The 23,772-nt window shown below is 36.2% G+C and overlaps 1 protein-coding gene across 4 annotated transcripts in view; it reads left to right on the forward strand.

Moving 5' to 3' along the window:
• The window catches only part of RNF20 (ring finger protein 20), a 40,058-nt gene that overhangs the window by 14,719 nt on the left and 1,567 nt on the right, over positions 1–23,772 (forward strand). For 3 of the 4 annotated variants that reach the window (XM_077140573.1, XM_077140583.1, XM_077140597.1), the window contains 10 exons: positions 14,035–14,214; positions 14,679–14,814; positions 15,104–15,246; positions 15,367–15,743; positions 16,984–17,101; positions 17,691–17,840; positions 20,545–20,757; positions 22,208–22,333; positions 22,468–22,608; positions 23,340–23,441. In XM_077140573.1, coding sequence (XP_076996688.1) covers positions 14,035–14,214; positions 14,679–14,814; positions 15,104–15,246; positions 15,367–15,743; positions 16,984–17,101; positions 17,691–17,840; positions 20,545–20,757; positions 22,208–22,333; positions 22,468–22,608; positions 23,340–23,441 — 1,686 coding nt within the window. The remainder of the gene's footprint in view (positions 1–14,034; positions 14,215–14,678; positions 14,815–15,103; positions 15,247–15,366; positions 15,744–16,983; positions 17,102–17,690; positions 17,841–20,544; positions 20,758–22,207; positions 22,334–22,467; positions 22,609–23,339; positions 23,442–23,772) is intronic. The other variant, XM_077140591.1, reaches the window with a different exon arrangement.

Below are 23,772 nucleotides of genomic sequence, written 5' to 3' on the forward strand. Positions count from 1 at the left end.
AAGAATACAGTGTATCCAGGTACCACCTTTTGGGTGGCCTGATTGACTCTGAGGTAGATTTATCTAACTAGAGGAATACATGGATGAACTTTAGATGGTCCTTTATAAAGATTGTTTCAATTGTTGAGGACATGGGTAATTTCTAGATTTAAATTTCCTGTCTAGCATTTGGGGCACAGCTATTCTGTTTCATCAGTTAATACTGAGCCATGTGCTGTCACCTAACTGGAAATAGGTTTGACATCCTATTGTGAAAATTTAGGAGCTTAACAAAGAAATGTACCTTAAAGGTGGTCCATTAGACCTTTTCTTAGAATGAACTGAGTACCCTTGAGAAGAGTCAAGATTGTCCTGGTTTTAAATTTCCAGTTACATATGAATAGGCAATCGAGGCATCAAAGCCGTCCATCACTCCATCACTGTTCTACTCAAACTGTGGTCCCTGGGCCAGCAGCATCACTTGAGAGCTGATAGAAATGTATAAATCACACCCTGCACGTGACTCCAGGGGACAAATCTGGCCCTAACATTGTGAGAAAGCCTCCTTGACCAAAAGAGGGGAGAGAAAAATGAAACAAAATGAAGTTGCAGTGGCTGATAGATTTCAGATAGAGCTGAAAGGTCACTCTGGAGGCAATTCTTAGGCAGTATATAGATATTCACTTCCAGTTTTTGGTGTATTGGAGTAGCTAAAGGGAAATACCTGAAACTGTTGAATTATAATCCAATTCTTGATTCTTGAAGATTATCGAATAATCCTAGAGCTTTTAAGATGTGACCATGTGATTATGAAGACATTCCCTTCATCCAGTGTATGAACAGATAAGAAAGAAAAAAAGAGAGAGAGAGAGAGAGAGAGAGAGAGAGAGAGAGAGAGAGAGAGAGAGAGAGAGAGAGACAAAAAATAAATAAATAATGGGGAGAGGGAATACAGGGTGTTTGGGGTATTTTTTTCCACTTTTATTTTTACTTTTTTTTGATGTGATGACAGCTGCACAGTTATATGATGATACTGTGAATTGCTGATTATACAATTTGGATAATTATGTGGTATGTGATTATATATATCAATAAAATTGCATTGAAAAAAGAAAATATGTTAGGGTGAGATCAAGAGGCACCTCTGATGACAGGCTGAACATTTTGGACTTTTATTTATATTACAGAGAGTGCATATGTTACTTAAAAAAAAAAAAAGAAAAAAGAAATGCAGCGTCTTGAGCCCTGTAGACTAAGAATCTGCATTTTAACAAGATTTTCAGGGGATCTCTGTGCACATTAAAATTTGAAAAGTCAGTGCTCTGTTATATAGTAGCTGCATCAATTTTAGCCTGACAGATGTTTAAATCATGTCTAACCAAGCATTCTCTTGGGTCATAAAATCTTTGCATTTAATTTCCTAGGTCTGCTACTGTAGCAGATTACAGTTTCCTAGGTCTGCTACTGTAGCAGATTACCAGGAAGTGGATGGCTTAAAGCAACAGTGGTTTATCCTCGCACAGTTGAATAGGACAGAAGTCTGAAGTCAAGATGTTGACAAGACCATGATCCTTCTGAAGGCTCTAGGAGAGATTCCATCCTTGTCTCTTCCAGGTTCTGGTGGTTGCTGATATCCTTGGTTTGTAAACACATCACCCCACTCCCTGCCTCCTTTTCACCTGGCCTTCTTCTTGTGTGTGCCTCTTTTAAGTTTTCCTCTTATAAGGACACCAGTCATTGAATTAAGGCCCACACTATTCCAGTATGACCTCATCTTAACTTGATCACATCTTCATAGACCCTATTTCCAAACAAGGTAACATTCATTCACAGGTACGGGTTGTTGGGACTTCAGCAAATCTTTCTGGGAGACACAGTTAAGTCCAGAATAAAACATCTCAGCTAAAGAACCTGTCTAACATCTGACTTTTAGCTGAAGGGTGCAGTTTTTGGGTGCTCTCTCTACGGAAAACTGTCAAAAAATTAATAGACTGTGATAACTGAAGTGACTTGCTCTGGGATTTTTAGCTATGTAATTATAGCTAGTTGCAGTTTGGAAGAATTAAATAGAAAAGCCCTTTGCTTTGACCATATTTAAGGAGTAGGGCCAGTTGTCTGTTAAGACATTCTTAGATGCTGGGGAATTTTGTTAGTTTAGTTAGAAAAGATCACTCAGGAAATGGTGGAGCTAAAAATCAAAACTTATGTTCCCTAACTTCCAACCCTTGTTCTTTCTATTATTCATCATCAGTAATCCATATTTCTAAGAGCTTTCTGATATCTTGAAGTATATGCCCAAGTAATAGCACAGATTGGAGGAGCAGAGTTTGGTAGTAAGTTGCCTGTCCATTATCCTATATAGTCTATTCTGTATAGTCTCTAATGTTGAAGCACACATTTCTTAAAAAAATGTAACAAAATAAATAAAAATGGAAGGATTTGTAGCTAAAGAAATTAAACCTTTAAGTGGGGAGAAATAGGGCCAAAAGAGTGAGGTCATAAATGAACATATGAAAACCCTTATAGCTATTATTTCTCTCCCTTTATTAGGGAAGTTATGAGTTTGCAGAACACAACATGCATAAAATACAGGATGCCCATATACCACCTCACCAGCAGTATGTTACCTTGGTGTGGAACATTTGTTGTAATTGATGATATCACATTTTTATAATTGTACTATTAATTAAAGTCCATGATTTAATTTAGGGTTCATGGTTTGTGTAGCATAGTTCCATGGATTTTTAAAAAATTTTAATGTTAACATGTATACAATCTACCATTTCCCCTTTTAATCATGTTCAGATATATATCTAAGTGCCGTTAATAGTGTTCACAATTTGTGCTGATATCACCACCATCCGTTACCAAAATGTTTCCACCATTCCAAATAGGAACCCTGTACATTTTAGGCCTTAACTTTCCAAATTCCTTATCCCTACCCCATCCTAGAACCTACATTCTAGATTCTGACTCTATGAGTTTGCTTATTGTGATTGTTTCAAATCAGTGAGATCATATAATATTTGTCCTTTTCAAGGTTCATCCATGTCACGTGTATTAGGACTTCATTGCTTTTCATAGCTGAAGAATATTCCATTGTATGTATGTACCCTATTTTATTTGCCCAGTCATCCACTGATGGACACTTAAGTTGTTTCCATCTTTTTGCAGTTGTAGCGCTGCTGTGAACTTTGGTGTTGAGATATCTGTTTGAGTGCCTGCTTTCAGTTCTTTTGGGGTATACACCTAGTAGTAGGATTGATGTGTCAAGTAGTAGTTCTATTCTTCACTTTTTGAAGAATCGCCAAACTGTTTTCCACGGTGGCTGCACATTTTACATTACTACCGGCAGTGAATGAGTGTTCTGATTTCTCCACATCCTCTAATGCTTATTTTCCATGTTTTTTTATATAGCAGTCATTCTATGGGTGTGAAATGGTATCTTAGTGTGGTTTTGATTTGCATCTCCCTGATGGCTAATGATGTTGAGCATCTTTTTATGTTCCTTCTGGCTATTTGTATATCTTTTTTGAAGAGATATCTGTTCAAGTATTTTACTCATTTTAAGTGGGTTGTTTGTCTTTTTATTAAATTAAAGCATTTCTTTGTATGTCCTGGATATTAATCCTTTATCAGATAGATATGTGGTTTCCAAATATTTTCTCTCATTGCATAGATTATCTTTTTACTTTCATGATAAAATTCTTTGAGGGACAAAAGTTTTTTATTTTGATGAAGTTCCATTTGTCTGTTTTTTCTTTTGTTGCTGTGCTCTGGGTGTAAAATCTAAGAAGCCATCGCCTAACACAAGGTTCTGAAGATGCTTACCTGTGTTTTCTTCTAGAAGTTTGACAGTTCTAGCTTTTATGTTTAGGTCTTTGATCCATTTTGAGTTGATTTTTGTATATGATATGAGGTAGGCTCCGTATTTTTAAACAGAGATCCAGTTTTTCCAGCACCATTTGAAGTCACTATTCTTCCCCAATTGATTTGTCTTTGCCACCTTGTCAAAAATTACTTGGCCATAAATGTGAGGGTTGATTTCTGAGCACTCAGTTCTATTCCATTGTTCTATATGTATGTCTGTCCTTGTGCCAGTACAATGCTGTTTTAATTACTGTGGCTTTGTAATAAGTTTCAAGATTAGAAAGTGTGACTCCTCCAACTTCATTCTTTTCCGAGATGGTTTTAACTGTATGGGACCCCGTACCCTTCCATATAAATTTGATGATTGGTTTTCCATTTTTGCAAAGAAAATTGTTGGAATTTGATTGGGATTATATTGAATCCATAAATTGCTTTGGGTAGTATTGACATTTTAATGATAGTTAGTGTTCCAGTCTATGAATACAGAATATCTTCCCATTTATTTAGGTCTTGTTTAATTTCTTTTAGCAGTGTTTTATAGTCTTCTGTATGCAAGTCCTTTACATCTTGTTTAGATTTATTCCTAGATATTTGATTCTTTTAGTTGCTATTATGAGTGGAATTTTCTCTCTTGATTTCTTGCTCCAGTTGTTTGTTGCTTGATATAGAAACACTGCTGATTTCTGTGTATTGATCTTGTATCCCACTACTTTTCTAAATTAATTTATTAGTTTAAGAAGTTTTGTTGTGGATTTTTCAGGATTGTCTGTATAATAGAAAATAGTGAAGGTTTTACTTCTTCCTTTATAATAAAATGCTGTTTATTCTTTTTCTTGCCAAGTTACTCAGGCAAGATTTTCCAGAACAATGTTGAATAACAGTGATGACAGTGGGCATCTTTGTCTTGTTCCTGATCTTGTAGGGGAATATTTCAGTCTTTCTCCATTGAGGAATATTTTCATTTAAGTGAACCACTATTCAGACCTAAGAGATCCTAATTGTAATGTGTGCCCGCCACACAGCCACCCTATAAGTTGTTCTGGCTATTGGATGTGCAGGTCACCAGGCTGGCACTGTGGTTCAGTAAGATCTCAAAGATTTTCTTTTGGAATGTACTTTGTGCCAGCAAACCACTGCCATGGGTCACACAAACTGCCATACAGAACTGAGCTTAGTCGAGAGGCCCAGAGGGGTGATTTTTTCCTAAAGCTCTCTAACCAATTTTAGATTTATTTTTATAAATCAGCATTTGTTGAATTGTTCTCTAGGCTTGATCATCTTCCAGTGCTTTGAGAAAATTTACTATTTTTTTTTTCTTCACTATTTCTAAGGTGAGATGTTCACCAGTATGTGCACCTTGGTAATACCAGTCTTTTTATTAGAGAAGTTGTAGATTTACAGAAAAAAATCATGCAGAAAATGCAGAGATCCCCTTAAACATGGAGTTTTCAAATTATCAACATTTTGAATTAATGGGGTATGGTTGCTATAATTGATGAAACAATATTATTATAGTTACACTATTAACTGTAGCCCAAGGTTTACATTATGGTTTAGTTTTTGTTGTACATTTTATGTTTGTTGTGTGAGGTCTTTGAATTCACTGCTTCATTACTTTGTAATCAGTTAGTATCGTGGCAGAGATTATTTTCGACACCTGGAGCCAGGGGGTAAGAAGAAGAAGGAAAAAGACAAATCCTTCTTGGTCTTTCCACATTGGTTCCAGTTTGGGGCAGTCATTTGATTCTTAGCCAGGTCTTTGTAACACTGCTTTGTCCTTACTTCCTGTGTGTTTTACACCTGTAGATTAGACAGACATGAAAGCTTAGGATAGTCTCATGTCTTTTCTGAGCATGTGTCGTGCCTGGTACATACAGGTGTCTTTCTAAATCGTGTTTTATACATCTGATGGTTTTTTTTTTTTTTTTTTTAACATGGGCAGGCACCAGGAATCGAACCCGGGTTCTCGGGCATGGCAGGCAAGCACCCTTACCTGCTGAGCCACCGTGGCCCGCCCAATCTGATGGTTTTTTAAAGCCCTAATTCCTGAAAATATCTACCCAGCTTTGTAAGAACTCTGTTATTTGCCTCAATTATAAACCTCCCAGGTTGCAGTAGTTGCTTAACTTGTCTTTCAGTCGTCTCAGGGAATGTCATCTGCACAGCCACTTTTTGCCCTGAGAGTTATCAGGTGACACAAAAGCAAGCACTTTGTATCAATTACCAATACCACAGACAGGCCAATAAAGATAACCATAAATCCATTTATAGAAGGTCTGCTCTTCTCCCTCCCAAAAAGTACAGACCTCTAGAATATGGGCTGCCATCTTCAAGACCAACTGTTTCCTGGTAGGGTGGCATGTAAATCTAAGTTAAAATGTGGGCTGAATTGAAAGTGTTGTGTACCCCAGAAAAGCCATGCCCTTAAACCTGATTCAATGTTGTAGGGTGGAAACTTGGGTTAGATTCTTTCTATCAAGATGTAATCTACCCAGTTGTGGGTGGATCCTTTTGATTAAGTGGATTCCATGGAGATATGTCTCCACCATTCAAGGTGGGTCATTTATTGGAGTTCTTTAAGAGGGAAACACTTTTGGAAAAAGCTTCAGAGCCAACATGAAACCCAAATGTTTGGAGGTACAGAAAGAAAACGCCCCTGGGGAAGCTATTTGAAACCAAAAGCTGAATGGACAGCAGATGCCAGCCCCATTCCCTCCTAGCTGATAGTGGTGTTTTGGACCCATCAGCCTTTCTTGAGTCAAGGTACCTTTCCCTGGATGCCATATTTTGAACGTTTTTATGGCCTTAGAAATATAAACTAGTAACTTATTAAATTACCCTTATAAAAGCCAACCTATCTCTGGTAAATTGCATTTTGGGCAGCATTAGTAAATTAAAACTGATTTTGCTACCAGAGAAGTGGAGTGCTGCTGTTTGTAAATACCAAACATGATGGAATGGCTTTTTATTTTTATTTTTATTTTTTTGGAATGGCTTTTTAAATGGATAAGGGGAAGATTTTGGAAGAATTGTGAGGCACTTGGTAGAGAAGTCTTAGAATCCTTTGAGGAGACTGTTGGTAGAAATATAGACTCTAAAGATACTTGTAATAAGGCCTTAGATGGAAATAATACATTTTTTATTGCAAGCTGGAAGGAAGGCAACACGTATTTTAAAGTGGCTGAGAACTTGGCAAAATTGTCTACTGGTGTTGGATAGAAGGCAGAATTTAAAAGTGGTGAGACATGGTACTTAGCTGAAGAGATTTCCACATTAAATGTGAAAAATCCAGCCTGGTGGCTCCTTATAGTTTATGATAAAATGTGACAGGAAAGATATATGTTGTGAAATGCTGAACTTAATAAATTTAACTTTGAAAATTCCCTTTATAAAAACCAAATGACTTCTGGTATATTAGGTTTCTAGCAGTGTTAGCTAACTAAAAATGTCACGGAACTCCCTTATCACTGTTTAAATTGCCTGGTTCTTAGTCAATCTTAGGTCGTTGCTATAACCATTGACTATGTTTCAGAGTTCTGACAAGATTGATTATGACAGATTGTTTTTCCTTGATTTTTCTCATTCAGAACATGTCCTTAGAACTCTTTATATCTGTTAGCTTAAGTGATGTTACTGTCTGAACATAATTGTGTTTTTATATACTCTATGCAGCAATTAATAAAAAAAACTGTAAATAATACTAAAAATAGCTCAAATTCTGTCACATATGCAGGAATAAATCTGATGAAAACTGTACATAATTTACTCATGAGCACAAGAATATACTGTGGTGAAAAATTAAAGAAGATGTAAACATGGAAAAATAGATGTAATTCATATAAGAAAACTCCTCATTTTTTAAGATACTAAGTCTTACCAAGCTATTTACACAATCCAGTGAAATATGAATTAAAATGTCACTAATTTTTCTTTGTGTGTGTGAATTTGTAATTTCTAAAAATCAGTTATTCCTAAACTTTATATATAATAACCAGTGCTCAAAAAGCTATGATAATTTTGAGGAATAAAATGTTGAATAATTTACACTGACAGAATTCATTATTTCTACAGAGCAGTAGTAATTAAGGTATATGGAATTTGTGAAAAGACTGATAAATAGACCAGTGGAACAGAATAGAGAATGCATACATAGACACACACACACACATATATATATATATATATATAGCCCTTGTTTACAACAAGGCAACAAGGCAAGTCAAAGGGAAACAAAATGTCCTTTCAATAAAAGTCACTGGGAAAGTATGATACCTATATTGACAAAAGCCTTTTCCATATTTCTCAAAATTTCAAACATTAATATGAGATGCAAAATCGGAAAAAATTTTGCCTCTTTAATTGGGTAATATAACAAGTAAACAAGCAAGACTTCTAGAAAAACTAAATAACAGGGGTTTCCTGCACTGGAATAAGCAAGAATTTATGAATCATGGTTATAAAGGCAGTAAACAGAAAGTAAAACAAATGAAAATTTACTTATATTTTTTATTTACCAATATTATTAATTGTGATAAAAAGGAAACCATAGATTGGATTATAAGTCATTGATACTAATGTATCTGGCAACTGATTCATATACAGTATATGAAAAACTCCAATAATAAAATGCTGTAGGTTTTTCATATATACCCTTTATCATGTTGAGAAAGTTTCCTTCTATTCCTATTTTTCTAAGTGTTTTTATCAAGAAAGGGTGCTGCATTTTGTCAGTTTTTTTTTTTTTTGCCTCAATTGAGATGATCATTTGTTTTCTTTCCTTCTTAATGTGGCATTTTACATTAATTGATTTTCTTATGTTGAACCAACCTTGCAAACCAAGGATAAATCCTGCTTGATCATGGTGTATGATCCTTGAATATGCTATTTGATTTGGTTTGCTAGTATTTTGCTGAGATTTTTTGCATTTTTATTCATAAGAAATAATTGGTCTGTAGTTTCCTTTCCTTTCGATATTTTTATCCAACTTTGATATGAGGGTGACATTGGCCTTGCAGAATGAGTTAGAGAGTGTTCTCTCTTCAATTTTTTTTGAAAGAGCTTAAGCAAAACTGGAGTTAAGTCTTCTTGGAATACTGATAGAATTCTCCTGGGAAAACATCTGATCCTGGGCTTTTCTTTGTTGTGAGATTTTTGATTACTGATTCAATCTCTTTACTAGTAATTGGTTTGTTGAGATCTCCTATTCCTTCTTGAGTCATTTTATGTAGTTTGTGTGTTTCTAGGAATTGTCCATTTCATCTAGGTTATCTAATTTATTGGCATGCAGTTCTTCATAGTATCCACTTATAGTCTTTATTTTAGTGGGGCTGGTGGTAATGTCCCCCTTTTCATTTCTGATTTTTGTTATTTGTATTCTCTCCTTTTCTTTGTCAGTCTAGGGAAAGTTTTGTTGCTTTGGTTGATCTTTTCAAAGACTTTTGGCTTTGTTGATTGTTTCTTTTTGTTTGTTTTTCTATTTCATTTATTGCCACTCCTGTCATTGTTATTTCCTTTCTTCTGTTTGCTTTGGATTTAGTTTGCTCTTTTTCTAGTTCTTCCAATTTTGAGGTTAGGTCTCTGATTTGAAGTCTTTCTTCATTTTTAGTGTAAGCATTTAGAGCTATGAATTTCCCTCTCAGCATTGCCTTCACTGCATTTCATAAGTTTGGGTATATTGTTTTCATTTCATTTGCCTCAAGATATTTTCTTATTTCCTTTAAGAGTGTGTTGTTTAATTTCCACATATTGGGGAATTTTCCCTTTGTCCCTCTGTTACTGATTTCTAACTTCCTTCTTTTGTGGTTGGAGAATATATGTTGTATGATTTCAATATTTTTAACTTATTGAGACTTTTTTGTGAGCTAACATGGTCTATCCTGGAAAATGATTCATGTGCACTCAAGAAAAATGTGTATTCTGTTTTCGTTGGGCACAATATTCTGAAAGTATCTGTTAAGTCTAGTTGGTTTAGTATATTATTCATGTCTTGTGCTTTCTTACCAATCTGACCAGATGTTTTATCTACTATTGAGAGTGTTAAAGTCTCCTACTATTAATTGAAAACCATCAGTTTCTCCCTTCAAATCTGTCAGTATTTGCTTCATATGTTTTTGGGCTGTTAGGTACATATTTATTTATAATTATTACATCTTCCTGTTGAATTGTGCCCTTTATCAATATGTAATGACCAGTCTCTCAGAACTGTTTTTTAAACCTTTTTTATTATGAAGCATAGCATATATGTAAAAAAGCAATACATTTCAAAGTACACTGTAATGAGTTGTTATAGAACAGATTTCAGAGTTTGGTATGGATTATTTTTCCACAATTTTAGTTTTTTCCTTCTAGTTGCTCTAAGACAGTGGTGACTAAAATAAATATCAGTATAATGATTTAGCTGTCGTACTCATTTGTTAGATCCTGTATTCTCTGTTATAATGCCTTCTTTTCCTTTGATCCTTCTCCCAATCTTTAGGGACATTTGGCCTCTGCCCATTCTAACTTTTTCATGTTGAAAAGAGGTGTTGATAATATGGGATAGAGTGTAGAACTAGTTGACGTTCCTAGAGACTGGCACCTCTGGGTTTCAGTACTTACCTGGCCTAGGAACCCATTTGGAGGTTGTAGATTTCTGGAAAGTAATTTTGGTATGTGAAACTTTTGTAGAATGTCAGATAGAGCTCTAGGTGTTCTTTAGGGTTAACAGGAATGGTTTGGTTGGGAGTTGGCAAACAATGGTAATTTGCAATAACTAACTAAAGCTTGCCTAAGAGTAGCCTCCAGAATAGCCTCTCAATTCTATTTGAACTCTTTTAATCACTGATACGTATTTTGTTATGTTTCTTTTCCCTCTTTTGGTCAGGAAGGCTTGTTGATCCCATAGTTCCAGGACCAGGCTCATCCCTTGGAGTAGTGTCCCAAGTTGCCAGGGAGACTTAAACCCCTGAATGCCATGTCCCACTTAGTGGGAAGGGTACTGATTTTCCTTGCAGAGTTGGGCTTAGAGAAAGGCCACATCTGAGAAGTAACTCTTAGGCATAACTATAGGTTGGCTTAGATTCTTCACTAAAGAAATAAGCTTCACAAAAGCAATCTTGTAACTTTTTTTTACTTTATGGAATATTTTAGCTGATAATAGTATAGGCTCAGCTCTCTTTTGGTTACTGCTTGCATGCTATATATTTTTTCCATCCTTTCACTGTCAGCCTGTTTTTTTCCTACAAGACCAATACTTTGTATTAAAAAGTCACTGCAAGCTTTGGATAGGAAAGAAACTTGAAGAAATGATGACAACTGGAAGAACATTTCTTCTGTCATCTTTGTTTTTTCAGTATAGGCATAATCAAGAAATGCTTTTACTGCTTTGGAGGATAAATTACTGATGGTAACATTTCCATCATCTCCATGTTTACTTCAAACATAGACCTGAAAAAGTCACTGCATGTTGCTAACACACAATGATGTCATGAGATTGCTTCATCTTTCATGAGATTTTGAAATTGTAAAAGACATTTTGTTCTTGAAAATTCTGTAATACACTTAAGATTTTCTGCCCATGATCTTCTGACGCAAGGAAGTTGTTTTTCTCAGGTGGAATTCCATTACCTGAGTTTCATTGATTGGAATCATATGAATTATCCATAGCCAGTTCCACCTGTTCTTGAAACTGCAACTGCCATCTTCTCCACCTCAGTCTCACTGTTAGCCTACTTTTATTTTTGACTTCAAGGTGAATCTCTGGCAGGCAGCATATGGGTGGGTCAAACTTTTTTGTCCATTCTGCCAATCTTTGACTTTTGACTGGAGAGTTGAATTTTTTTACATTTAAAGTCACTATTGATAATAACACACCTTTCTTCTGCCATTTTTGAAAGTCTTATACCTTTTTTGTCCCTCATTTCTTTTAAAGCCTACTTTTATATTTGTTTGCTTTCTTGTGCTGTACCTTATTGCATGCCATCTCATTTCTATCTGGATATATTTTCATCTATTTTCTTTGTGATTACCATGGGATTAAAATTTAACATCCTAAATATATAACAATATTTCGTTTGATACCAACTTAACTATAATAGCATGCACCTGTACTTTTCTTATACCTCTCTGTCTCCACACCATTTTTATTTTTGTACTTGTTACCACTTTTATCTTTATACATTATACAAGTATTCTATCTTTTTCTGGAGTAATTATTTGTTTAACGCTAGTATTCTGCTCCCCACTTGTGCTGGCTTGGAAGTATTATGTACCCCAGAAAAGCCATATTTTAATACTAATTCAGTACTGTAGGTAGGAAGCTATTGATTAGATAATCTTAACAGAGATGTGGCATGCCCAATTTTGGGTGTAACCTTTTGAATAGATGGAGATTTGACTCTCCCTATTCCGGATGGGCCTTAATTAGTTTACTGGAATCCTTTAAAAGAGGAGACATTTTGGAGAGAATCAGAAATGACAGAAACCTCAGAGCTGACAGGAAGTTCACAGCAGAGCTGACGTAGATGTGAACACATGGGGAACAGAGATCTGGATGTTTGGATATGCTTGGTGCCCAGCAGACATCACCATGAGATATTAAGCAAGCCAGAACCTGGAGAGAGCCAAAGGAAGCCAAGAGTCGAAGGCCAGTCCCAGAGAAGCAAAGTGAGAAAGCCCCACAGGAACAAAGGCTGAAAGCACAGAGCCCAGGAGCAAGGGACCAGCAGCTACCAGCCATATCACTTCTCAGTTGACAGAGCTGTTCCAGATCTATCAGTCTTTCTTGAGTGAAGGTAACCTCTTGTTAGTGCCTTAATTTGGACATTTTCATAGGCTTAGAACTGTAAACTTGTAAATGATTAAATTCCCTTTTTAAAAGCTGTTCCATTTCTGGTATATCATATTCTGGCAGCTTGCGAACTTACTGTAATACCCCAATTAAGAGATGTAGCCTCATCATGTGCTGACAGCTTCTTTTATACATACTTTATTTTCCAAATGATGTTGGAGTAAAGAGTTCACTGTTTCGTTCCCTTCACCTTACCATAATCTTTTGCTTTGCCATTTGCTTTGCCTTATTTTCCCCACCTTTCCCCTCTTTTTGTAATTATACCAACTAATTGTGATTATAAATCACTAATGAGTGTTCTCTACAGATATTTCTTTTATTGGCTTTAAAAAGTGTCAGCATTAATCTGGGTGAGCTATAAGTACTGCATTCTGAAGTGGTTAAGAACTCAGGCTCTGAGTGATTCACTGAGCTCCAGTTCCATTTCCATCACTTAACTGTGTGACTTTGGAAAAGTTCCATAACTTCTATGACCGTTAATTCCCTCTTTTACAGTGTGCTCAACCCTTTCCTTATCAGGTCAAATGAGTCAGTGGTGAACACATGGGAAATACTTGTTATGTTCAATAGATGACAGATATTCTATGTTGTCCTTCTTTTAGAAAGAGCTACTGGATTTGGATACAGCTGTTAGTGGTTCCTGTAGGCTGTGTAGTATGCAGGGTAATGAAAGTTTGTGAGGGAGGGAGTGCTTTCGTATGGCCCACACCATCATAACGATTCACTGAGGGAGTGATAAATCTGTGATTGAAATTCATCTATCAGTAAATGCTTAACAGCACTAATATAATAGTATTGGGTACATTTTTCTGTGCTTGATTTGCCTCATACTATATCAGTTAATTTTGTGAGTTTTAAGTGAGCAGATTATTCTTTTTTTAACCCTGTTCTTCCAATCTGAGATTGCATTCCTAATGTTTTTGTTCTAGTGTCACAATTTGTCAGGGGCATGTAATTACTTTCTAATTCAGGTTTTTAAATTAAAGCTCATGCAAAAAGTAGATATATTTAATAGAAGGAAGCATGTCTTTAGAACAATATTTTTGATAAAAACTTTATGAAGACTTGAATTTAAAGTAATTACAGAAATTGCTTAAAAAGGTCCCTTTATTGCAAGGGAACTTTTCTGTGACTAGGTTGTGAATCTTTGTGAATGAATACAAAATCAAGAAGAGAAGAAAATTTTACTATATTCACTGTTTCATGGGAAGTTTCTCTAATGCACCATGTTTATGATATGCTTTTTTTTTCATTTGATTTTAGATCTTTCTTGTGGCTGTCTGCCCACCGGAGATGGTATTCCACATGCCTGGCACTCATGGCTCTGCTCTGACTTGCTTTTCTTTGGGACCTCTCAGGTGGAGTTGCGTAGTGCAGTGGAAGAGGTCGTTAAGGAGACTCCAGAGTACCGCTGCATGCAGTCTCAGTTCTCCGTCCTGTACAATGAGAGCCTACAGCTGAAGGCACACTTGGACGAGGCTCGGACCCTACTCCATGGCACCAGGGGCACGCACCAGCGCCAGGTGGAACTCATCGAGGTGATGGCCTTGTTTTGTCTTCTGCCACATATGTTTTACTCTGTTAGGCACAATTAATCTCTCATTCATTAAGTAAACATTGATAGAGTCTCTGTCAGTCTTTACTCTTCTAGATGCTGGATGGTACAAAGATGAGGCATAGAGTGCCTGCTCTTAAGGTTCTTAAAGTCTGTGGGGAGAAATATATCAGTTAGAATGCAGTGTGGTATAATGGAGGCATATCCAAAAAGTGCAGCGATAAGAGAGAAAGTGTGTCTGATTTGACTGGAATCTTCTGATGCCACTTGAAGAAGTATGAATTTTAAGGTTAAAGAGAAGTTTACTAGTAGGAAAATATGGTGAAGGATGGCGTATATAGCAGTGAGAACAACATATATAAAAATGTGAAAGCATGAGAGCATAGTAGTTGGTCTTTTAATATCTATCAAATGACTTAAATTTACTATATCTTTCACTGTGTGTAGCGAGATGAGGTGAGTCTTCATAAGAAGCTGAGGACAGAAGTGATCCAGCTGGAAGATACACTGGCCCAGGTCCGCAAGGAGTATGAAATGCTGAGGATAGAATTTGAGCAGACATTGGCTGCCAACGAACAAGCAGGTATCACTACTTTTGCTCCACCCTACAATTGGCCTGCTTAAAATGCTTTCCTTGAAAGATATGATGTCATCACCAGGGTTCATTAGTATTAATTTGTACTCACCAGTTCTAAAGGATCTTACATCAAATCCTATGATTAACTTTGGAGCTACAGCCTGGATATTTGCTTTTTAACTCAGTTTTATTTTCATCTTCTGAGAGGGACTCTTTCTGGATAATGCTCCCTATTTGTTGGAGGTTCCTGATGTGCTTTGCACTTCCTCTCCTTGTGCCTTTGCCCTCATCACAGTTCTGCTGTTGCTGTATTTAGGCCCTATAAACCGGGAGATGCGCCACCTCATCAGTAGCCTCCAGAATCACAATCACCAGCTGAAAGGGGAGGTCCTCAGGTATAAGCGGAAACTGAGAGAAGCCCAGTCTGACCTGAACAAGGTAACCAGAGACAGCAGAACAATTATGGTGTGCTGTTAAGTTTGTAAAGCCATCTTTGAGTGGAGAAAGCACTGTGGCTATCGTAAGTGAGGTGTGTCTGTTCTTTCTTTGTCCTTCCAGACACGTCTGCGCAGTGGCAGTGCCCTTCTGCAGTCGCAGTCTAGTACTGAGGACCCCAAGGATGAGCCTGCTGAGCTAAAACAAGATCCAGAGGACTTATCCTCCCAGTCCTCAGCATTGAAGTCATCTCAGGAGGAAGCCAGCGAGTTGAAGTCCAAACGGGATGAAGAAGAACGAGAACGAGAGAGGAGGGAGAAAGAGAGAGAGCGAGAAAAAGAAAGAGAGCGGGAGAAGGAAAAGGAGAGAGAACGAGAGAAGCAGAAATTAAAAGAGTCAGAAAAAGAGAGAGATTCTACCAAGGATAAAGAGAAAGGGAAACATGATGAGGGAAGGAAAAAGGAAGCAGAAATTATCAAACAGTTGAAGATTGAACTCAAGTAAGAGATATGTTTAGAGTAACAGTTTCCTGATCCAAAAACTAAGGTTAGGGCATTAGGTATGAAAGGTTTGCTTGGTGGCATGATAATCTGATAATTGTACTATTTTAGGTCTAGCTAAACATAAAATTAATGTGGTCTCAGCTCTTGATCAAGTATGCAGTCAAAATGGTCCACATGGCTAGTGCGTAGTCTAGTTCAGTGTTCAGATATCAGTAAACCCCATGGTGTTAGCCTTATTCTTCATGAATCTGAAGTAAGGGAAGGGGTGTCAAAATTGGAAATAACACTTGTAGAATTACCCAAAATTAACTACAGCTACTTACTGGATTTGGGCAGATTGTCAGCATTAATTATGAGTTAAATTTTGCTAGATAGAGTATATGTATTACTGTAGCTTGAATGATCTGTTTACCTGGTAGTTAACTAGTTTGTGCCTATGCCAGGTCATTTTAAGAGATACCTTAAGAAATTTACTTCCCCAGGCATTGGAACAGTAATATAGATCTTTGACATAATGTAAGATTATGTTCACCGTAACTTCACGTTACCCTGTCTCCTGAAATGACTTCTTGGGTAGAACTGGTTAGGCTCAATAATATTTCTTATAATACTACTTCTTCCCCATTTTTCATGATTGACCCCTTATTAATCTGGATTTGAGGGACCACTGTGTTCAAAACACTTACGCCGTTTTCATAAATAAAAGTATAATTAAGAGGGTTGGCAACGTAGTAAGAGATAGAGTTTTAGTCTTTAGCTGATGGTTAGTCATTCAGCGATCAAATTTAGGATTAGCAAGTTATTTTTAAGCTTCCAAATTCTCCCCCCCTCCTTTTTCCCCCTTCTTGATCTTTGTTTTTTCAAGTGTGGTATCAAATCATCTGGTGACTGGTTTAAAATAGCTTCCTGGACTCCATTATAGACTGATTGAATCTCAGTTTCCAAGCGGGGTCCGTACTTTTAATAAGTATTACAGGTGTTTATTTCATAACTCTATATTGGACAACTTTGTCTTAAGGTAGAAATAATTCATTTATACAGTTTACTTCTCTGTGCTTTCTGAATCTATGCATAAGTCTCTTAATAGTCTGTGCAAAACTTTGGTCTTTTAGATGTGTACTATAAAGTGTAAAATAAAACTTTGTTTTAAATTATTTTGCTCAGTTTGAAATTCCCTTGCTCTGATGCCATTTGTTTTCTCATTATGCTGTTCCCCTTTGTACCACCCCCATCAAAGGAAGGCACAGGAGAGCCAAAAGGAGATGAAACTACTACTAGATATGTACCGCTCTGCTCCAAAGGAACAGAGGGACAAAGTCCAGCTAATGGCAGCTGAGAAGAAGTCTAAATCAGAGGTAGTCTAGTCTGGCTTTACCTGTCATTCTGGTTAAAAATCTTCATTTGGGAGATTTTCTTTCACACTTCTGGAGGGTATAGTATCTTTCCCTTTAAAGTTATAAACTCAGCAATATTTTCTGCCTTTTCAATGCCCATGTAAAAATAGAGATTTTCAGGTTTTCTTTAAGTTGGTAAGATATATCAGAATTACTGGGGTTAAGAACAGCTTTTTCAAACTTTTTATTTCTCCCTCTCTCCATAAAAATCATTGCTGTAGTGGTTCTCTTTTGGATTTTGGGGAGGAATATCTTATATTCTTAAAAATTAGGGGCCTAAGAAAAAAGAAAGAGAATTTACTGTTCTAAAGAAAGGTACATGTGCCCTCCTCAAAAATATTGCTTATCGAAACATGTAATGTTGGAATGGAGTGACATTAAAGCAAGTTTTGTAATGTGATGTACTAGTATATCACTCATCTCTTCGTTCCACAGTTCTGGAAGGGTTCTTTTGGTGTTACGGGCCCCCCATATGTGCGTAGTGTTGATTAACATTTGAAATTGCATTATAACTTATTCTTTGTTTTGTGTGATTCCTTTCTTCCTGTAGTTGGAAGATTTAAGGCAAAGACTTAAGGATCTAGAGGAAAAAGAGAAAAAGGAGAACAAGAAAATGGCTGATGAAGATGCCTTGAGGAAGATCCGAGCAGTGGAGGAGCAGATAGAATACCTGCAGAAGAAGCTGGCCATGGCCAAGCAGGTGGGGACACTTTATTTAATTGTCTCTTTAAATAAATGTTACTTTTCAAGAATAAGTTACTGCAGGCAAAATTTGCTATTTCATACATTTAGTTCATATTTTTTTCTCCAAAGTACTTTGTTTATTTGATTATTTACATCAAAGTAGTTCATCTGTTATTTTGTTTTGTGTATTTCTGAGGCAGAAAATTTACTTTGATTTTCAGATGGATAGCCAGTTGTTCAAACATATATAGTGACTATGAAAGGGAACAAAAGATAAATGTTTATCCACTTTATAAGTACAAATACATGAAACCAAGAAAACCATACCCTCAAAAAAAGATTATAAATTAATAACCAATAAGCTAACTGTTGTTGTTTCTGGGTATTGGAACTGTATACAGAGATTTATTTTCCTTCTCATAATGTATATTCTGTATTTCAGTGATTTTTGTTAACATTGAATGACAAAGATACCAAAAAATGGTTAGAGAAACCATATGTATTGTCACTGTTAGTAGTAACACCTTTACTGTTCCTAAGAAATAGCAAAATGTTGAGATGCAGTTTTTCTGAAACTTGATCAAGTACCTTGAAAAAAGAATCATTAGATTCTATACACATTTGTGTGTGTGTGTGTGTGTGTGTGTGTGTGTGTGAAAATGGGTTTTGAGCTTTCCTTACCACCTTTCTCTTTTTGAAAAAGAATAGAATTATTTACAGGAAATTTTGCTACTATAGGTCCTAGAACAAGTGGAAAGAAAAAACACACACTGTTCTTCTATAGCATGATTCAGTACCTTAAAAATGTAAATTCTTCTTCAGTTAGCATTTAAATTGAAAGTGATTCCACTAAAAATGCTATTTTTTTTTTCTGTTTTGCTTTTGTTAATTTTAGTGCTGGGCAAATTGATTTTAAAGTATATTTGGAGAAATAAACAAGAATGGCCAAGAAAACTGAAGAACAGTGATGGGGGAGAAGGGGATTCTGCTTCCCATCTCTACCACATATTAAAAAGTTTCAGTAGATAAAATAGCATGGGATTGGTATATGAATAGACACGTTGTTGGAACTGAATAGAAAGTCCAGTAATAGACCAAAGTATACATGCTATTTTAGTTTGTAAAAGCTACTGGAATGCAATATACCAAAAATGGAATTACTTTTAAAAAAGGAAATTTATTAAGTTCCAAGTTTGCAGTTCTAAGGCCATGAATGTCCAAACTAAGGCATCTAGGGAAAGGTACTTTGAATCAAGAAAGGCTGATAAGTCCAGAACACCTCTCAACTGGAAAGGCATATGGTGACATCTGCTAGCTTTCTTTCTCTTCTCATATCATAAGGCTTCCCTATGGACATTTTCCTTCTCTATCTCCAGAGGTCTCTGGCTATGTGGGCTCTGTTGGCTCTTTCCAAAATGGTTCCCTCTTAAAGGGCTCTAGTAGCAATCCGACCTTGAATGGGTGGAAACACATCTTTATAGAAACAATAAAAAAGATTCCACCCAGCAATACTGAATGAGGATTAAAGGCTTTGGCTTTTCTGGTTATACAACAGATTCAAATTGGCATACATGGGTATTTAATAGATGATCATTTTAAATGAGTAGGGGAAGAAAGACTATTAAATGATGGAGCAAACATAAGAAAAATAGTATTGGAAGAAACTAGTTGTATACTTGAACCCTCTATACTAGCATAATTTCCAAATGGATCACAGCAGTAATTTTTTTTTTTTTTGCATGGGCAGGCACCGGGAATCTAATCCAGGTCTCCAGCATGGCAGGCAAGAACACTGCCTGCTGAGCCACCATGGCCTGCCCAGCAGTAATATTTTTAAAATGAACCCATGGAAGAGCTAGGAAAAAACAAGTAAATTCCTTTTAGATTTGTAGTAGAATAGACTTTTTAAACTATTACTAAAAGCCTAGAAATACATGAGAGAAAAGATTGATTATTTTATCATATATATAAATTGTACATGGCAGAAATAGTTTTGACAAAGCCACAAGATTAATGATAAACGGGAAAAAATATTTTGACGCCTGTCACAAAAGGGCTTATCTTTCTAAAACGTATTTTATTAAAACAACCTTCCAGAAATTAATAGGGAAGAAAACCTGATGATTTATTAGAAAGATGGGCAAAGTGTATGGATGAGTCACAGACAAGAACACAAATAGCTCTTAAACATATGAAAAGATGCTCAGGTCTATTCTACTACAAATCTAAAAGGAATTTACTTGTTTTTTACTAGCTCTTCCATGGGTTTATGGAAGAGGACAAATGCAAATTAAAACTATTCTTAGATACCAGTATTTGCCTATCAGATAGTTATGAAATTTTGGAGTTTTGCCGTACTGTTGGAAAGCCTTTTGGTTAAGTTCAGTGTTATAATTGTGGGAATGTATGAGAAAATGTAAGGTCTTAGGATAGAAGTTCTCTGAACCCAATGCCATTTGATCAGTTTGTTTGATTGAGGAAGGTATAATTTTTGCCTACTTTAAATGATTCCGAGTACAGATCAACAATCAGTCCTGGATAACAGGACTACTTCTGTATTGCTAGAGCTAACCTAGTGACAAAACCAAGTTTCTTAAAAGTCTCTCTCTCTGTTACTAGGTTAATTTATTTTGAAATGAACACTGGGAAAGTTTAGTTTTCTGTGCCCATTTCTTTGAGTTAGAAGATGCGATTAAAGTGGAGGTTCTTCCTTCTTTTAGGAGGAAGAAGCTCTCCTCTCTGAGATGGATGTCACAGGCCAGGCCTTTGAAGACATGCAGGAGCAAAATATCCGTTTGATGCAGCAGTTGCGGGAAAAGGATGATGCAAATTTTAAGCTTATGTCAGAACGTATCAAGTCCAATCAGATCCATAAGTTGCTGAAAGAGGAGAAGGAGGAGCTGGCAGACCAAGTTTTGACTCTGAAGACTCAGGTAATTAGAATGAGTAGAGCTTTCCATTTGGTGGAACTTTCTCTATGAGATTATGTGTAAAAGAATGATTATTGAGGCATCATTTATAACAGGAATATATCCTGAAAATGAAAGGCCCATCATTAGGAATTGGGTAAATAAATTATACATCCCTACAAAGGAGTATAATGTAGCTGTTAAAACAAATATAGAAAAATATGGGAAAATGTCTAAAATATATCAAGTGATTTGTTTCATGATCCCTTTTGTGTTTAAAAAAAAAAGATGGACTTGTGTGCACACAAACGTGCATATGCTGTGTATTTAGTAAATTTGGAAGGCTGCATGAAAAAGTAATACTGGTTGCCTCAGGCTGTTGGGATGGGAATTCTGTGGGTGAGGGTTAGGAAGTGGGTGTGTGTTTGATTCTACTGTGTGCATGATTTTCAAGAAAAAAGACTATAATTACCCCTTCCACATTGTGATTTTCCCCACAGTGGTTTTAATGTATTGTGGATAGGCATAAGAAATTATAAGAAACAGAAAAGTGATGAAAGAAAAAGTAGCATTGTTAGATATGCTTCATTCAGACAAGAAAACTGCTATAGTTGTCTGCCATTACAGTGTTAATGATTGACCATAAGGCATATAAAGAAAAGAGAGAAGGAAATCTGCAGAGCCATTGCTACAGTTATACCAACAACTGCAAAGCATTGGCATAAATTACAAGATCCGCATCTCTTGCATAGAAAGTGCGATGTTCTTCTTGGTGCAAGATTGTAATAAAAATGGCATTCAGATAGACTCTGGCATCATACGAGAAAAGGCTAAGTCCTTATAAGATTCCTTAAAGGAAAATGAAGTTGAAAGGTCTATCCCTATGGATTTTTCAGGCCAACAAAAGCTGGTTTGAAAATTTTAAGAAAAGGTTTAGCCAGTGCAATGTTAAAGTAATGGGAGAGTCAGTGTCAGCTTGTCAAAAGACCATGAGGGAGTTTCCTGAAACCCTGAAGAAAATAAAAAAATTATAGGATTTTCCAGAATGCGGGGGTACCATGTCTCTGACCTCTGATGTGGAAGGGATAACTATACTATAGAACCTCTAGCCATCCTGAACAAGATCACTTGGACTTCTGTTCAAGCTATAATTTGCTTATCACTGGTTCTAGTATGAATTTCTAGCTTTTGAAGATTAGTACAACAGAAGACAAATATCTACATACCTAATTTCCTTTATTTTGCCAGTTTGAAGAAGAATCTTTTCACTTGTTTCCTAGACTCTTTGTTTGAATTTTCAGCAGTATTTTATACTAAAAGTGAAACACTTAATACTTGTGGTCTCAGTTGTATTTTGAAGGGTTCATGGGTGGAATCCATAATAGTTCAAGATTTCTAATGCTCTTTTTGTGGGTCATAGTTTTATTTTTTCATACTTGCAGTTTGTGTTAAAATTTGATTTTCTTTTTCAAAGGTTGATGCCCAGTTACAGGTAGTAAGAAAACTAGAAGAGAAGGAGCATCTGTTACAGAGCAACATTGGCACAGGAGAGAAGGAGCTGGGTCTGAGAACCCAAGCCTTAGAGATGAACAAACGCAAGGTATGGTTAATTGCTCTGTAATCTAAAGGAGTGGTTAGTCTCAGAGGAACGAATAATCCTTGAACTTGATTTAGTGTTTTGCCTCACTGGGCACAAGGGGTGATGAGATGACATTCTTGTTGCTGCCCATCTAGGCAATGGAGGCAGCCCAGCTGGCCGATGACCTCAAAGCACAACTGGAGTTGGCTCAGAAGAAGCTACATGATTTTCAGGATGAGATTGTGGAGAATAGTGTCACCAAAGAAAAGGACATGTTCAATTTCAAACGAGCCCAGGTAAAACTGTTGTCTTTTTTACATTTCATCTGTTAGGTGTGTTTTGGTGGCTCAGAAGTAACCTTATTATTGAAAGACCCATTAATGTAATTAATATATGTCGTCTCCTACTAGACTGTAAGTTCTTGAGGGAAGAAACTGAATATGTTTTCACTGCCATATCCCCAAAGTCTGTCATGATGCTCAGCCCCTAGTAGATGTGAAATAAGTATTTATTAAATGAATGAATTAGTGAATTATGAATGAAATAGCTGCATAAGAACTTCAGAGAATTTTAGAGTTCTCTTTACAATTTCTCTAGTTTTAGCATGTTACTCTTTCCTATGTTACTTCTCAGTCCTTACTCATAAATCTGTAGATTATTTTAACCTAGTCTACCTTCGATTTAAAATCTGTTACCTCAGAATAAAATGGCTTATCAGGTTTTTCATTTTTCATTTTGTTTTATTTTAAAATTTAATCCCTCTAGATTGATAGGCTGTATTTTCACAGGACTGAGTTGACAATATTTAGATGGAACTGTCGTTTTCTAATGTGATTGTAGTTGCTTGATCTGAAACAAAAGAAAATATATTGCCATTTCCAGTTCTCTACATTCCTGAAAGGTAATTGCATTAGAAAATGGAAAATCCTTTCTTTCCATAACAGAAAATTCAAGTTGTAGCAAATATTTTCCTCAGAAATGGCAAGTCTGGGGAAGTGTGTCTGATGGGTTTGCTCTCCTCTCACAGGAGGACATCTCAAGACTTCGAAGGAAGCTGGAGACCACAAAGAAACCAGACAATGTACCCAAATGTGATGAGATTCTGATGGAGGAGATCAAGGATTACAAGGTTAGAAAAACTACTTCAGCAGTTTCTGTGTGTTGTCAAGGCCTGAAGTGGCCTACTAAGACTGGGAGTATAAATACTGACCTTTCTATGTAGATAACCAGAAAGTAGTTTATTTTGGGGGGGAAATTGGTATCTTATTGTGTGAGTTTGTAAGCTGCCAGAATGCAATATACCAGAACTGGAATGGCTTTTAAAAAAGGGAATTTAATAAGTTACAAGTTTACAGTTCTAAGGCCATGAAAATGTCCAACTAAGACATCTCGGGAAAGATACCTTAACCCAAGGAAGGTCAACGACATTCAGGGTTTTCTCTCAGCTGGAAAGGCACATG

This window comes from Tamandua tetradactyla, chromosome 2 (genome assembly GCF_023851605.1).
Source record: "Tamandua tetradactyla isolate mTamTet1 chromosome 2, mTamTet1.pri, whole genome shotgun sequence".
NCBI lineage: Eukaryota > Metazoa > Chordata > Mammalia > Pilosa > Myrmecophagidae > Tamandua > Tamandua tetradactyla.